This window comes from Anolis sagrei, chromosome 5 (assembly GCF_037176765.1).
Source record: "Anolis sagrei isolate rAnoSag1 chromosome 5, rAnoSag1.mat, whole genome shotgun sequence".
Lineage (NCBI taxonomy): Eukaryota > Metazoa > Chordata > Lepidosauria > Squamata > Dactyloidae > Anolis > Anolis sagrei.
In genome coordinates, this window is record NC_090025.1 from 172,180,946 (window position 1) to 172,196,850 (window position 15,905).

Genomic DNA, 15,905 nt, shown 5'->3' on the forward strand with positions numbered 1-15,905 from the left:
ATATACATGATGTCTCCCACACACTGACATGTAGCCTAAATCTTCCTACAAACTAACTTTTAATGCTGCTGCTGCTGCTACTAAGATGTAATAGTTCTGGTCTGAATGTGTTGAGCTTTGATGTGACTAAATGATGATGATGATGACAATGATGATGACGATGATAACTTTACCATCTCCCCAAAGGAACTTGGGGTGGCTTACATGTGTAAGTATTTACATGGGGGCCAAGCCTAATCAAACAGAGTAAAAATATATACAAAACATAAAAAACATAAACCATCAACAACCAACAACCAGTAGTTGAGCACAGAGAACATGTTCAGAACTTAAAGGGCAGGGCAAGGGCTTGTGCAAAACAACTGCAAGGACAGATCTGATAGAAAAGTGCAAGCGCCAGTACAAAGAGACAGTTACCTTGTCTCTTTGTACTGAAGCAGTGGATCATGAAACTGATGGTTTATAAAGTTAATTTTTTAAAAGAATGTCTTTAAAATTGTCTCAGAGATCTGTGACCAAGGAATTCTGTTCTCCTCCACTTTCTCCTCCGCCATGGCCTCTTTCTTTGCTTGCTCCACACCTTGACTCCTTGGGAAATTATCATTAAATTGCCTGAAAGTGACTATAAACACAGATTTAAAAGTAACTAGAAAGTGCTGATTGTTGAATTAACTTTGTTTCCCACTGTGTTCGTTTTGAAACGTAACTTCATTTCCCCAAAGAATATCTGACAAGCTGTTACATGTAATTCAACTTTGCAAAACTCTGGCTGAAAGAATACAAAATACCCACTGTTATGTGAACATTTATATGTCTCTTTTCCAAACAAAAGCACACCCAATATAATGAACTAAATACAAGCAAAAACACAGGAATAGGACAATACAAACAAAATACAAACCAGAGGCTCAACCGCAATTTTGGCAGGAAAACATTTTCCATTTTAATATAATTATAATTTATGTCTCATGGTTTATTAATTAATTAAACTTACTCTTCTTCCATGTGGTGCTCAAAGCAATTAATAATAATAACACAAATAGAAAAATATCAAATAAAATGCCAACACAAAACAGATATAAGCTACCATATAAATCCAATAACAACAGGTTTAGGATGATATGGTTCTCTAGAAAATGTTCAACTGCAATTCCCAGCATTTCTCCCCTTGATTATGCAGGCTTAATCTAGATTTGGAGGACCACATGACTCCCACTCCTTAATGGCACCATGTTTATATTCAAGTCAGTTAATGGACCAAATGCCTTCCAAGAGAAAAATACCTCTCCATACAAGGTGAAGATCATCATGAAAAGGACTATCTTATTCACACAACACTATCTTTCTTCACTTTAATTGCCTTGATTCCATCTTATGGAGCAGTAGATCACACCAAAGGCCTCTCCTGGATTTCAGGAGCTGACTTAACTGAAGTGACAATATCCTATTCCCAGAATAACCCAAGCATCCAGTGGGAAATGCAGGAGAGGAAAAGAAAACAAGACTAAAGAGAAAAATATTATTCTACTTGTTGCTAGAGCTGGGCTTTGTGCCTTTCTCACCTGTTGCCCTGGCTCAGGTCTCTGCAGGATTAAATGAAGACCTTTCGCCAACAATAAAAAGACAATATATTCTGTCCATCCTTTTTTTCTGTTCCTCTTACAATCTCTCAGCTACTCAAGTTTGTAAATTCTTCAAGGGGCAAAATATATACCCTTTTATTGAAAACTGGCCCCAAACATTCAGATTAAATGATAAGGGACTCCCAATTTTATTTTTAAAGCAATAAACAAATAATAATAATAATAATAACAACAACAACAACAACAACAACAACAACAACAACTTTATTTTTGTATCCCGCCTCCATCTCCCCGAAGGGACATGGGGACAAGCCTGATCAGCATAGTTAAAATATAACACATTAAAATTCATAAAACAGCATCATAAACAATATAAAACAAACAGATACATAATACAATATAAAAAACAACAATCAAGCAACAACCAGTGGCCTAAAATAGTAGCATTTTCTGGTCTCGGGCAGGCGGGCTGGTGCAAATCAATTGTGAGGACAGGACTAATGGATAAAGTGTAAGAGGCAGATAACAGAATTAGGAGTAGAAGGGCAAAATGAAATAGAACATTATATCTATGGACAGGGGACAGTGGTAAAGTGCAAGGACTAGACCTTGGGTCATAGCTGGGGGCCAAAATTTCCTGGGGAGCCATCTAATCAAAAGCACAGTGGAACATCCACATTTTTAGTTATTTGCAAAAGATGGACAAAGTGGGTGCCAGCCTAATCTCCCTGGGGAAAGAATTCCAGAGCCAAAGGGCCACTACTGAGAAGGCCCTCTCTCTTGTCCCCACCAGCCATGCCTGTGACAGAGGAGAGAGCGAGAGGAGAGCCTCCCCAAAAGATCTTAGAGATCATGCAAGTTCATAGGGGAACATCGATCACAAAGATAGGCAGGTCCCAAACTGTTTAAGGCTTTATAGGTGATAACCTGCACCATGAATTGAGACCAGAAACTTACTGGCAGCCAGTGGTACTGTTTAAACAGGGGGGTTGACTGCTTTCTGTAATTCACTGTAATTAAAATAATATTTTTAAATAATAATCGAAATTAAAATAATCTGTTTGTGTAAAAAGGTACACTTGGCCCTTCATAACCACTGATTCTTCATATCCACAAAAATATTTAAAATCCAAATGGCAAAAATTGTTTTTGCCTTATATAAAAGGGACACCATTTGACACTGCAATTGTTTATAATGGGACTTGATATCAATGCGGCTCCTGGAATAAATTCCCAGCAGATACCAATAAATGACTGACTATATTGTTTACTTTCAGTGAAGTCTTGTTATATTTTTCTCCTAACTTTTGCAGCATCTAATATACTTCCTTAAAATATCTGCTCCCTTTCTTCACTCAAAATATATAATAATTAATACTATTTCCAGAAAAATATTCAGCGGCTATGACAGCAAGACGTTCTTCTTGTTGCTAAATGATAGGCTATTAAATAAGCAAACATCTCAGCGCCATTAGTAATCTTATTATTACCCGCACTGCAAAACCCCACAATGTTTATGACAGCATTTCCGTCTTGGATAAACCTGCACTTTATATAGCCGAGCAGGTAGGCTGGCTTATTTTACATGCTTGTGGTACAAACGGCATGGAGCTGAGAGCAGCTGGAACAAAATGGCTACAGAGAAATGGGTCCCTGGGGCCTCATCTATTGATTTATTTTGTTTATAGATGGAATAAGATATTTTTTTAAAAAAAAATCTGCTCAAAACATTAAAAATGTTGCCATGGCATACAGAGCTCTTTGCTCAGAGATGCTGCAGATGAGAAGCAGGCAGTTGAAGCAAGATGTAGAAAGAATGGGAGGAATGGGAGCTTTTAAAGAACTAGTGAAAAGATAAAACCGCCTAACAGGATGGGTGTGCTCAAAAGATCATCGAATTGCCCTCTTCGTGATCATTAAAGGAAGGACAGTATTTCTTTAAAGAGCAGTAATTCTGCATCACCTTCAGATTCATGAATTTATTATGAGCTAAACAGGTGAACTCATTAGCTCATACTAAGCATTTCTGGCTTGAACTACTGTCTTCCCTCTATGCAAAACCCTGCTTGTCCAAATGCCAAAGCCAAAAAATCTGAGACACAATGAACAAAGGGTGTATCTACACTGTAGAATGAATGCAGTTTGGCACCACATTAATTGCCATGGATGAATCTTATAGAATCAAGAATTGCAGCTTTACAAGGCTTTTAGTCTTCTCTGTCAAAGAGAGCTGGTGCCTTACCAAACTATCAATTCCAGGATTCCATAGCATTGAACTAAAGAAACTGCATTAATTATTCTCTCTCTCTCTCTCTCTCTCTCTCTCTCCCTTTGGATTTTTGAAACCATTTTAAATCATTTCATGGCTCACATCAACAATGAGCAAGTTTTATAATGTTTTTAATGTGATGCATGTCTTTATTATTATTTAGGTTTGTGTATATATGTGTGTATGTGTGTGAGAGAGTAATATTTGTGAGTTTTTTTCTATGTATTTGATTGGTTTTAGCTCTGTTGATTCAATTTTCCGGATTATCATGTGTAAGATGCTCCGAGTCCCCTTGGGGAGAGGGAGCTGAATATAAATAAAATATTATTGTTATTGTTATTATTCTGGATTGACCTTGGACTCTAGACTCTCTTGGATTTGGCTTTGGACCTTGAAACAGACTATTGGCTTCTCTGGAGTGTTATCCTGCTGTTGTTGTCTCTTGGCTAGAGTATTTGGCTTGGACTCTTCACTGTTTGCAAACTCCCCACTTGTAAAAGGAGTTGAGGCTCGTAACAGCTTTTCCAAACCTGTAACCCTCCAGATGAGTCGAATAAAAGCTCTCTTTATCCCCCAATGCAACAGCCATTGGAGGTTGTTGAACTGGAGACCAAACAGTTCGGGAAGGCTAAGTTAGGACACCTTTCTGACATCCGGAAAAGCTAAGCTATGTTGATCTTTGTTTAAGTTACAGAAGAGCTGCCCCAAGAATTCAGTTCCACAAAATAAAGTAGATTCCAACTAAACATTAGGAAGAACTTCCTGATAAATGTGTTCAACACTGAACTACTTAAGAAATTTTCAAACAGACATTAGGTAGCAATCTTTCAAATATACTTTAGCTGTCAATTGCTGCATGGTAGGGAGCTGGACCAGATTCCTCCTTGAGATTGATTCAAGTTTTATGATTCCCTGTTACAAATGAGTCGTTGATCATGAGACAACAATGTCATTTATGGTGTAATTTCTTTAAAAGGAGGTAGAACACTCTTCATGTGCAACTACTGCAGTTAGAAGCAGAACAAGACAGGGTTACTTTACCAGAATAAAACTCCAAAATTCCCTGAGCCAGGATGGTTCTAATTCTAAACATTGTAGTAAAAAAAAAAAAAACATTTCAAGCTCTAGTTGAGAGCAAACCTGTATTGATTGTATGCAGTCTCTCTGATTAGAACAGAAAACTAGAGGTAATATATCTTGTTCCGACACAGGATGGATTCTCTGTTTAGACTAGCACAAGGATTTGAAGCAAGCTAAGTTTCTAACTAGAGTGAAAACAGCACATTTTCTACTCTTCCATCTAATGGGATGGAAACTTTCTTTAAAATTGAGAGTTGTTGGGAAAGGGAGGAGAGAAAGTCTGATGTCTAAATAGCTTACAAAAACACATACACAAATAGCCTAGAGTGTTTGCCATCATTGTTATCTGTGCAGGCCAAGTAATGCAAATGTTTTCTTACCAGCATTAGACCAAGCACGTAATCAATGTTTTTGTGCAAATCTATCTACCAGCTGGTTCATCAAGGAGAGTGCATCATTCCCTATTGCGTGCCTAAACAAAGGAGCCATTTAAGGTCCAGATCGGTTTGTGCAAATCCTCCAAAACATGAGCAAAGAGACATGCCACACCACTATCCAGTGTTTATTTTAAGATTGAGAAGAAGCAGCAGATAGTCTGGGTCAAGTGCCCCTTCGGCTGCAGTGTGCAAAATAAGACCTTATTAAAACCTTCAGAAATGGCATGAGGTGTTTTTAAAAACAGGATCAAATAGAGGAATTGAGACATTACCATATATTCAGACCTGAAAAATATAAATAAATACATTAAGGCAATTTGTATCTTTATATGTTGCGCTCGGTTTCATATTTTTTGACACTAACTTGTGATGGACTATAGCTACTAGTGGTAAGGTTACAATTCTTTCCACAAAGAACTGGAAAATGTTCTGCCCCCACATTATCTTAACTACTTGAAAGGTGAACTGGCTGCACAGGGAACAGTTCGGAAACTATATGGTTGAATCAAACAAGAGTTTATTAACTGACAAGAATTTTAGATTTTCTCTCCTCCTGAGTCTCACTACAAAGTATTTATGAGGAGAGGTAAAGTCTGTGAGATAAAGATAATTCTGACCAAACTGAGACTCTTGAATCTTTATTTCTTCTTACTGCCTTTTTTCCTGTTCAACTGTCTCTAAGATGGTTTCAATATTTAACTTTGGACTTGAATACAGCTCCGACTGGATGTGCTATTTTGTAGAGTTTCTGGCCTTCCTCTCGCTTCCCCTTCCAGTCACAAAAAGGCTGATTCCTCCAAAAACCAGCAGGGCAATGGATTAAAGGGAAAGAGGCTATCTAGACCGACCCCCCACAAAGTTATACACAAAATGCAAATTCCCTCTAACTAAAAAGGGCTGACATAGGGGAAACAATGAAGGTTCTTGCAGAGGCACAATTGAAAATCTGTCCACAGTAATTAACTTTCATGCTGTGTTTCCAGTTAAGTTCATTCTACCCAATTTTTACATAATTTTACAAACTTTATTTCTGTTAAGGTAAAAGGTAAAGGTTCTCTCCTGACCTTAAGTCCAGTTGTGTCCGACTCTGGGGTGTGGAATCCACATAAAATACTACATTTGGTGTGTGTTTCCCTAATATACATATTTTGCCAAAAGTGTACAACCCCATTTGCACACACACACACACATATGGTTGTGAGTATTTTTTTCCCTAAAGTCCACATCGTGTCTTTTCTCCGAATATATTTGTTTTGCTGCAACTTTGAGAAAATATGAACTTCAAATCAAGTGCATACTGGTTTAAACTTCAGGGACACAGATTAGGGACATTTGTATCTAAAAGCAAATGGACCAAAATTATCCTTCATTCCCATTCTGAATATGATTTCAAAGACATTCCAAAAATGCAAGGAAAGTCATCTAATTACATTAATATAATAACAATTCCAGACAAGCCTCATAAGTGCCCATTTTAGAATCCCCAAATACAACAGTCTGAAATGTATTCCATAGATGTGTGTGTGTGGGTACTTATACATAGACACCTACCCTTCTATCTCCACACTTTTAACACTCAGGTTGTTTAGACAAGCCATTGAAGATCTACTTTGAGCAAAGATGTCAAAAAGCTGTGACAGCTTCTTCATAATGCCAAGCTTACAGTACATTAAACTTTTAAAAAGGATGGCAAGTTCCTTCCTTCATTTTATCAACACAGTCACAGGCAATGAAAGGAAAGGCACAAAAGGAATATGCACACCCACAAACAGGCAGGGGAAACTTGACTCAATATGCAACCAACGATTTAAAAACCCACTATTATTTATAATAACACTTCACAGGATGGACCACAGCATCTGCCATCCAAAGATATTAAAGTTTTGCAGACCTCACACCCTCTCATTAAAATCTCACACTTTTGGAAGCAATTCATTCCTGCCTTTCCAACTTTCAGACAGGTCACCAAATCATCTCCAATTAAGTGAGCATTTGAAGTAAATACAAAATCAACTCAGAACAAAATTTGAGGAGGGGAAAACAAATGCTTTCCCGTAAGTGAGGGCTCTGCCTTTTTCATTTCAAAAGACAAAAATGGTTTCTCCTATCATATTTAGCCAGTGTCTCTTTCAGGTTTATCTAACACGGCACACCATGATATGTGTTTGGTAAAAATATAATGAGTATTCCTTGCCTAAGAAACTATGAAATGCAAGGTTTTCCTAAATGTTGACGGGCAACTTGAAGACACACACACATAAGGTTTAAGTACCCATAACACAAGCATCTGTGCTAAGCACAGTGAACTAATGTATTCTCGACACATCCATGCTATAGTTTTCCTATTCTTTTTCTTTCCCCCAATTCCCAATCCAACTTGTAGGCTCCTTCTATGGAGGCTTTTAAACAGAGGTCGGATGGCCATCTGTTGGGAGTGCTTTGAACGTGATTGTCCAGCTTCTTGGCAGGGGGTTGAACTGGATGGCCCATGAGGTCTCTTCCAACTCTATGATTCTATGATTCTATGATTCTAATTCAAAGAATGTTATCCTTTTTATAAAACAATACGTGCATGGAAATCCAATACCCTAAAGCAGTGGTTCTCAACTTTTGGTCTTCCCAGTGTTTTGGACTTCAACTCCCAGAAATCACAGCCAGGTTACCAGTTGTTAGGAATTGTGGGAGCTGAAGTCCAAAACACCTGGAGGACTAAAGGTTGGGAACCACTGCCCTAAAGGAACCAGATCCTTTCTAACCCCGAAAGTTAAGCAGGGTTAACTCTTGCTAGTTTTTAGATGGAAAACTGCTAAGGAATACCAGGTGCTGTAAGCTGTATTTCAATGGAAGGATAGGGCAAAACAACCTCTGTATATTCCTTGTCAAAGAAACTCCTATGAAATTCATAAGCCAACAGGCAGGTGACTTTGAAGACACAAATACACAAGTCTGACATCGGACATTCTAATATTCAAAGAACATGACTTCATTCCCCCAAAGCTGGCTGACAAATGAGGCCATTCCTCAACCATACAACTTTAGGGACAGATTATAATGCAAAACACCTGAACAAGATCTCTATGGTTGGAATGGTGTGGGGAATGCTTTTTATCTCACTACATTAAGCAGGTCATCAAGACAAAGATGTTTGTGATAACATCCAGCTGGTATTGCTAATGGCCATTGTTAAGATTTTTTTTAACTTTTTATGTCATTGAAACCCCACGAATTGCAATGCTCTGACCACCCATGCCAATATAAACCAATCTGTCAAATGAGGCAACACTCCATAAATCTAATAAACTGGATTAGAAAAGGTAAATTAAGGCTTTTCCCTGACATTAAGTTCAGTCATGTCTGACTCTGGGGGTTGGCGCTCATCTCAATTTCTAGGCCAGAGAGCCAGCATTGTCTGTAGATACCTCCAAAGTCATGTGACCAGCATGACTGCAAGGAGTGCCGTTACCTTCCCGCCGGAGGGGTACCTATTGATCTACTCACATTTTACATGTTTTCAAACTGCTAGGTTGGCAGAAGCTGGGACTGACAGCGGGAGCTCATGCTGCTCCCCAGATTCGAACTTGCGAACTTTCGGTCAACAAGTTTAGCAGCTCAGCGGTTTAACTGCTTCGCCACCGGGGGTTCAATGGATGGGTTACTGTCCAAAAATCTTATGTCAAATAAAATGTGTTAAGATGTCACAAAATTATTTACTGTTCTTGTAGGTAAGGAGTGCACTTTTATAATTCCTTGAAATCAGCTGAATAGGCTATGCAATTTCAACCTGATGCATTCCCTCTAAAGTTCTGGATTAAATTTACCACCAGCCTCAGTCAACATGGCCAATGTCCAGGAATCATTGGAGCAATACTATAAAACATGCCTGCACAACCTGCACCTCTCCAGCTGTTTTGGCCTCCAATTCCTAGAAATCCTGGCCATTGGACAAGCTGGTTAGGGTTTCTAGGGGTTGGGGGCTAAAGCAGCTGGAGGGCTGTAGGTTGTACAGGCCTGCTATAAAACAACCCAGTCAACATCAAAAAGGGATAGTCTGGTATAAGCAGAGACGTTCCTCACCTTTGTTTCAATGCACATGGTCTCCTGTTCTTTATAAGTATTGCTCACTGTTTTCCAGGCAAGAGAGGCAAGTAGAGTGAGAGGAAGGAGAGAGAAAAAGATGGCGAGTGTAGCTAGAAGAAAGAAGATGAAGAAGATGATGAAGAGAAGTGGGGAAATGGTGAGAAGACAAATGGAGCCTCAATAATTGAGAAGAGAAGGTGAAAGAGAAATACTGTCAACTTTTTGTTTACAGATTTGACTTTGTGGATTTTTTTGTATATTTGATTAAAATGTTGTCTCTAAGAATCTCTAGGTTCTCCAGTGCAGTTCTGCGGTCAACTTCTGGAAAAGGTCTACCAGAGCCATGCTGGAGGAGAGGTGTTTTTCAGGTTGAAAATGTGGGGTTTTATTTATTTATTTTTGGTTTTCCCATTTTTGCAGGGTCCCTATGCTCCTATCTCCAGTGAATGTAAGACTATGTAAGGATGAAGAATATATATGCTACCAGGTATGGGGAAAGAGAGAAAAAAAAAGAGGGGCAAAGAGAAAAGACATTTAGAGAGTCATGTTTATGAACACTACAATAATAATAATATATAATAATATATAATATTTTTATATATTATAATAATATATAATATTTTGAGACAGCCCTCTCTCCTCAAAGGGACTCAGGGCAGTTATAAGAGAGAAAGGGTACGAAAAAGAGGAAGGGGAAGAGAAAGGGACTGCTTTAAGGGCCTTTGTAGAAGTGGAAGAAATACTATAAATGAGTGGGAGAGGAGGGAGCAAGCTTGTTTTCTGCTTCCTTGGAGACTAGGACGCGGAACAATGGCTTCAAACTACAAGAGAGGAGATTCCATCTGAACATTAGGAAGAACTTCCTGACTGTGAGAGCCGTTCAGCAGTGGAACTCTCTGCCCCGGAGTGTGGTGGAGGCTCCTTCTTTGGAAGCTTTTAAGCAGAGGCTGGATGGCCATCTGTCAGGGGTGATTTGAATGCAATATTCCTGCTTCTTGGCAGGGGGTTGGACTGGATGGCCCATGAGGTCTCTTCCAACTCTTTGATTCTATGATTCTATGATTCTATGAGTGAGACTGAGTGAACTGAAGGACCAGAGATTAGGGTTGTGGGTTTACGTATTGGAGTAAAAGTAGAGAAATAGTGGAGATGGTGGGATTTGTTGGTAAGGGCTATGGATGATTGAGAATTCTATTGGGTTTTTCACATAGATTAAACATAAATTTGTGATTCAAAAATGCAGGAAGTGTTGTGCACTGCAACTGAATTAGGATTGCCACCACTTTTTTCTCACAGGACTCATTCCAACAGACTGGTGTAGCTCACAAGTTTTGGGTGCAATGGCTTTTGAGATTAAGAGCAGCAATGACATAATCTGCACTCTGCTCAAGCTTCCTTGTTTCTTCTCAACTGCAATTCTTACTCTAGGTTGTGAAAAAGTGGATTTCCCCACAAACAATGTATTGTAAGCTCTCCTTGTTATAATGGCGATGCAAAGTATTTTGAGACAGCTTTCTCTAAAAGAGGCGATCACTGCTCACTGGGGTTGCAAAAGACTTGCTCCTCATTGAGATGAAAAGTGCTGTAACTGGTTTACTCAGATGTATATGGACCTACCTGCATTTTGGGTATGTTTTTATGGGAACTTTCACTCTTAAGTGTTTTCACTTCCAAATTTACTTGTACATGATTTTGTGTGGAACAGCAGGAACTGTTGAATTTGGCCAATGCAGATGGTTGAGAATTTCACACAGGAATATTATTATTATTATTATTATTATTATTATTATTATTAGATACACAACAAGATTAGTACACAGCAAACAAGATCACTATGATGGCTAAGACTGTGTGATAATTAGCAAACAATGCGTGCAGATCAGAGTGGGGTGGCCTTTTGCAGCTGACAGATGATAATTTTGTTAGCATCCATTGTTTTTAAGTGCAGGCCAAGGTCTTTAGGCACTGCATCCGGTGTGCCAATCACCACTGGGACCACCTTTACTAGTTTGTGCCAGAGTCTTTGAAGTTCAATTTTTATTATTTATTTATTTATTTATTTACACTATTTCTATCCCGCCCATATCAGCCCGAAGGTGACTCAGAGCGGCATACAAAGTTGGCACAATTGATGCCATATATAAAATACATACATTGATAAAAAGCAAAAATGAAACATTACAATACATTTAGAAACATAAAAACAATGAATAATAAAAAATTTAAAAACTATGTCCTTTCGTTCAAATCTTTAAATCCTCATATTGTGAAATCTTTTCCTGTTGCTTCTCGTCAATTCTCTTGTCACCTGGGATTGCAACATCTACAATCCATACTGGTTTTGTTTTTGTTTTTCACAATCATGAGGTCAGGAGTATTGTGCTCCAAAACTCTGTCAGTCTGAATTCAGAAGTCTCAGAGTAGTTTGACGTGTTCATTTTTTGTAACTTTTCAGGCTTCTTCTTCTTCTTCTTCTTATTATTATTATTATTATTATTATACAAGGAGACTCAAAGTGGTTTAACAAAGCACACACATTTATATGTAATAAAAATTGAAAAAACAACTATGGGGCAACAGCTACGACCTCTTTACATGGCCCTTTTGGGTCATGCAGTTGTACCAGCAATCCCTCCTCCTCTCACCACATGGAAGGGCCGGGAGAGGGTGCTTTGGCACCCTTTTCCTCCCTTCATCAGATGGCAGAAAGGGCAGCAATGCACATTGCCCCACCACCCTTTCTGCCATCACATGGAAAAAAGAGAGGAAATTGTGGGTAGCTCAATTAGAGCTACCCAAACTACACTTTCCTCTCCATAGAGAAGGAGAAAGCACATTTCAGAGATATGTGGGAGAGTCCTGCCATTAGTCACGTGATGGCACATAGCAGGCCCCATCCTTGCTGCAATTAAAAGTGGCAAAATGGGGCAAAAATGCCCCATGTGAAGAGGTCCCTAGTGATTATGTAGGCTGCAGGACTGTGGTTGTCAAAACACGTGACTTTTTCAAACTCTAGGTATTGCACCCCAAATCCAATTTTCTCTGTGATAAAACCTAAGGCGAGATGTAATCACAGTCTGCTCCTGTGCTATAGTGTGCCAACACTTTGGCAATTGATTCCATAACAGAACGTAGCCATTAAAAGAGGAACCGTGTTACAGAGGAAACTGTGATGACACACCACTCATAACACGATGGTTCCCACATCAGTATCAACATACCAATGACTGAAACTATTGCAGGAGATTTCTCAAGTCCCCCTTTGTTTCAGCATCCTGTTCCCAAAGCTCTTAAGAGAGCTAGTCCTAAGCAACTTTGCCACTAAATTTGATTCCCAAAACACTTAGAGACTTTTAGATGGTTACTTTCTCATCCCAATATTATCCAGGATCAAGTCTTCAACAGATTTATAATAGACTCCTCTGGCACTTCTCAAGCTAAAAGCAATCTCTATCCTGTAATAACAGGGTATTCATATTATCCAGTTTAAGCAGATATTAAGAGCATGATTTTCTGTCATGTATGGTACAAGTCTCCAATAGACTTTGCTTTGTTGAAAGCTGCAAGCTAGTCAAACTTGTTTTTTTAAAGTTGATGAACTGCTTTGCTTTCCACCTTTTAATTGATGTCAGTATCACAGCACATCAAGACACTTAATTAGACTAACACTTTCTCTCAATGAGCGACACAAACCTCTTATTGTCATGGAAATTCCCTTGAACAACTTGTTTGACTCCTGTGCACAAAAAGATGCTTTGCACCAGTCACCTCTCAAAGAAGATGAAGTCCAATTAAAATTCAACTGCCACATTTTAAAACAAGCAATCCAATCAGCATGCTCATTAATTCTGGCAGCCAAACATTTGCTGTTTCAAATTCCTACTAGAGATGGGAATAGCCATCATCCCAAAAACTTAACGTATATAGGAAAGGGGAAGCAACTTACATCAAAGAGTGGCATGATCCCTTAAGTTAAAAACAAACAAAATAAATGTGTTGTCGAAGGCTTTCATGGCTGGAATCTCTGGGATGTTGTAGGTTTTTCAGGCTGCATGGCCATGTTCTAGAAGCATTCTCTCCTGACATTTTGCCCGCATCTAAGGATGCCTGCCATGGATGCAGGCGAAACATCAGGAGAGAATATTTCTAGAACATGGCCATACAACCTGAAAAAGCTACAACAATCCAAACAAGATAAACTTTTGTTTACCTGAATGCACTTCATAAGAGACATGGAAGATTACTCACAAGTTAGCAATATTGCCAAAGTGAGTGAGCACTGAAAATCCGATGCTCTTCAGAAATATAGCACTTATTTGGAAACTTATAAGGAATACCAAATTCACACTGCTGAAAAACGTACCAGCATTATGCCTCAAGAATTGCCTATACTATCAGTTCACTTACCAATAAAGGAGGACCAGAAAGGTTGCCAGGAAGGTGATGGTCACTGCTGTCGCATTAATTTCCAAAGAGCAAACCGTCAAGATATCTGTAAGCCTCATTTTCTTTTACTGGAGTTTTAGGCTGGTAGAGCTGGCTAAAGGAGGGAAGTCTCTTTGGTAAGGAGATGAGTGGCCTCTGGTTGTTCTATGGATGGCAATCTGCAACAGAAGATAAACCAAGGAAGTCAGGCTACGTCACACAAACGCCAAACACCAACTTTTCCTGTCCTCACTGCCCGACAGAGGCAGAACTAAGGGTTTCCTGTATGAGTGGGCCAAAGAAATGCTCTCCACCACCTCCCCTCTTTAATGACTGCAGTGTCAATAAATATTTACATAGCTGCTGCCTGGGATATCTGAACTAGCCTCCAGGTTTTGCAGTAAGCGATGAATAAAAGATAAGAACGAGCAATCCTTTCTTATGGGATACAGAGAGCCCAGAGTGCAGCAGGCAAAAAATCAATGACCTTTCTTTATCTCCGTTTAATAGAAAATATCCCAGGCAATATGAAGAATTTGGGATTGCACAGATGATTAATAGGAATGTTGGTAAAGAGGCAGGTATAAAACTCCAATACCCAAAAGATTAAACATCAAGCAGGTGATGGAAGCATAAGGGCTTTCCCCTCCCATCACAAGCAAAGCTTCTTCAAAAAATATTTGGAAGGTGGTGGGGGGGTGTGCTATAATTGGCTCTCAAAATCTGCAGGTTTAAATTTTGCAGATTTGATTAATATATTATCTCTTGGAATCTGAAAGTACTCCAGTCCAACTTTATGGCCAACTTCTGTAGGTCATGATGGAGGACCTAGAAATTCCCAGGGAGGTGTTCTCTCAAGTTGAAAAAAAGCAGATTTTTATTAGCATTTCCCCACTTTTGTAGAGGTCTTGAACCCCAAAACTTTGTGAAAATAGGCGGACCTTCTATGTTGCATCCCTGGTCCTACTTCTGAGTTGCAATAGCTTGGAGCTTTCATGTCATTTGAATGTGGGAATTGCTTTGGGTTATAAACTGAACTTTAAAAGAACTGTTCAAAGTGCAAATCCCTATCCCAAGCTGGGGATACTTTTTTTAAAAAAAAAATGCTGAGATACAATTTTTATATCCATGCTCTCTTTATGTGTAATGCAATGTGCATATACTTTATACTCAGGCATTCTATCCCATGCAAAAATATAGCATGAGAAGCAGCTGCTCTGCAGATGTTACTGGAGAGGCTACATCTGTTGCTCACTCTTATGAGTACAGTAACAGTCTCCACAGGTACACATTTTATTGCTTGACGACCAAACTATCTCATGATGACTACAAATACATATATGAGCATTACCTCAGGAATACTTTCATGTCATTATGTACACAATGATTTCCAATGTTCACACAAACATCTCTCCGTTATCAAGATGATAATATTTGGTGATGTTCCAGATACAATGGGCTTGCAATGTCAACAGACTTACAATCTGCATATTCAACAACTGCAGATTCAAACTATAGTTCTGTACACAATGCAATACTTTATATAACACAAGTAGCATAGTACATACCAGGCATGGGCAAACTTCAGCCCTCCAGTAGTCTGTTAGGAATTTTGCGAGTTGAAGTCCGATCAGCTTTTAAGAATTGTGGGAGTTATTATTTATTTATTTATTTCCTGCTTTTCTCCCGGGATAGGACTCAAAGCAGCTTACAGCACTTAAAATCAGCAACAGCTGCATAACATAAAAATACTATCATAAGCCACGAGATATATAGAGTAGCGGCTTATAATGTTATAACACCCCCCCCCCCTGCATCCATACAACCCAAAAACGACTGATATAAAACACAACTTGAACATTTAAGATTAAAAACCTCAATAATATCTACTCCTTTAGGTCGTAAACAATGGTATTGCCAAAGGTCCACTCTGTGGTTCACACATTGCCTGGTATATACAGTGCAGTACAACCCTGTATCCATGGGGGATACATTCCTAGATATATGCACGCAGAGACATGCACATGGTGGATT

At 38.9% G+C, this 15,905-nt stretch overlaps 1 protein-coding gene across 2 annotated transcripts in view; it reads right to left on the minus strand.

Moving 5' to 3' along the window:
* Positions 1-15,905, minus strand: part of TBXAS1 (thromboxane A synthase 1) — a 337,775-nt gene that overhangs the window by 294,309 nt on the left and 27,561 nt on the right. The window contains exons 1-2 of one of the 2 annotated variants that reach the window (XM_060776866.2): positions 15,440-15,601; positions 13,854-14,050 (exon numbers count right to left, since the gene is read on the minus strand). In XM_060776866.2, coding sequence (XP_060632849.2) covers positions 13,854-13,951 — 98 coding nt within the window. In that variant the 5' untranslated portion in view covers positions 13,952-14,050; positions 15,440-15,601. Of the gene's footprint in view, positions 1-13,853; positions 14,051-15,439; positions 15,602-15,905 lie in introns of those variants that run through there. The other variant, XM_060776865.2, reaches the window with a different exon arrangement.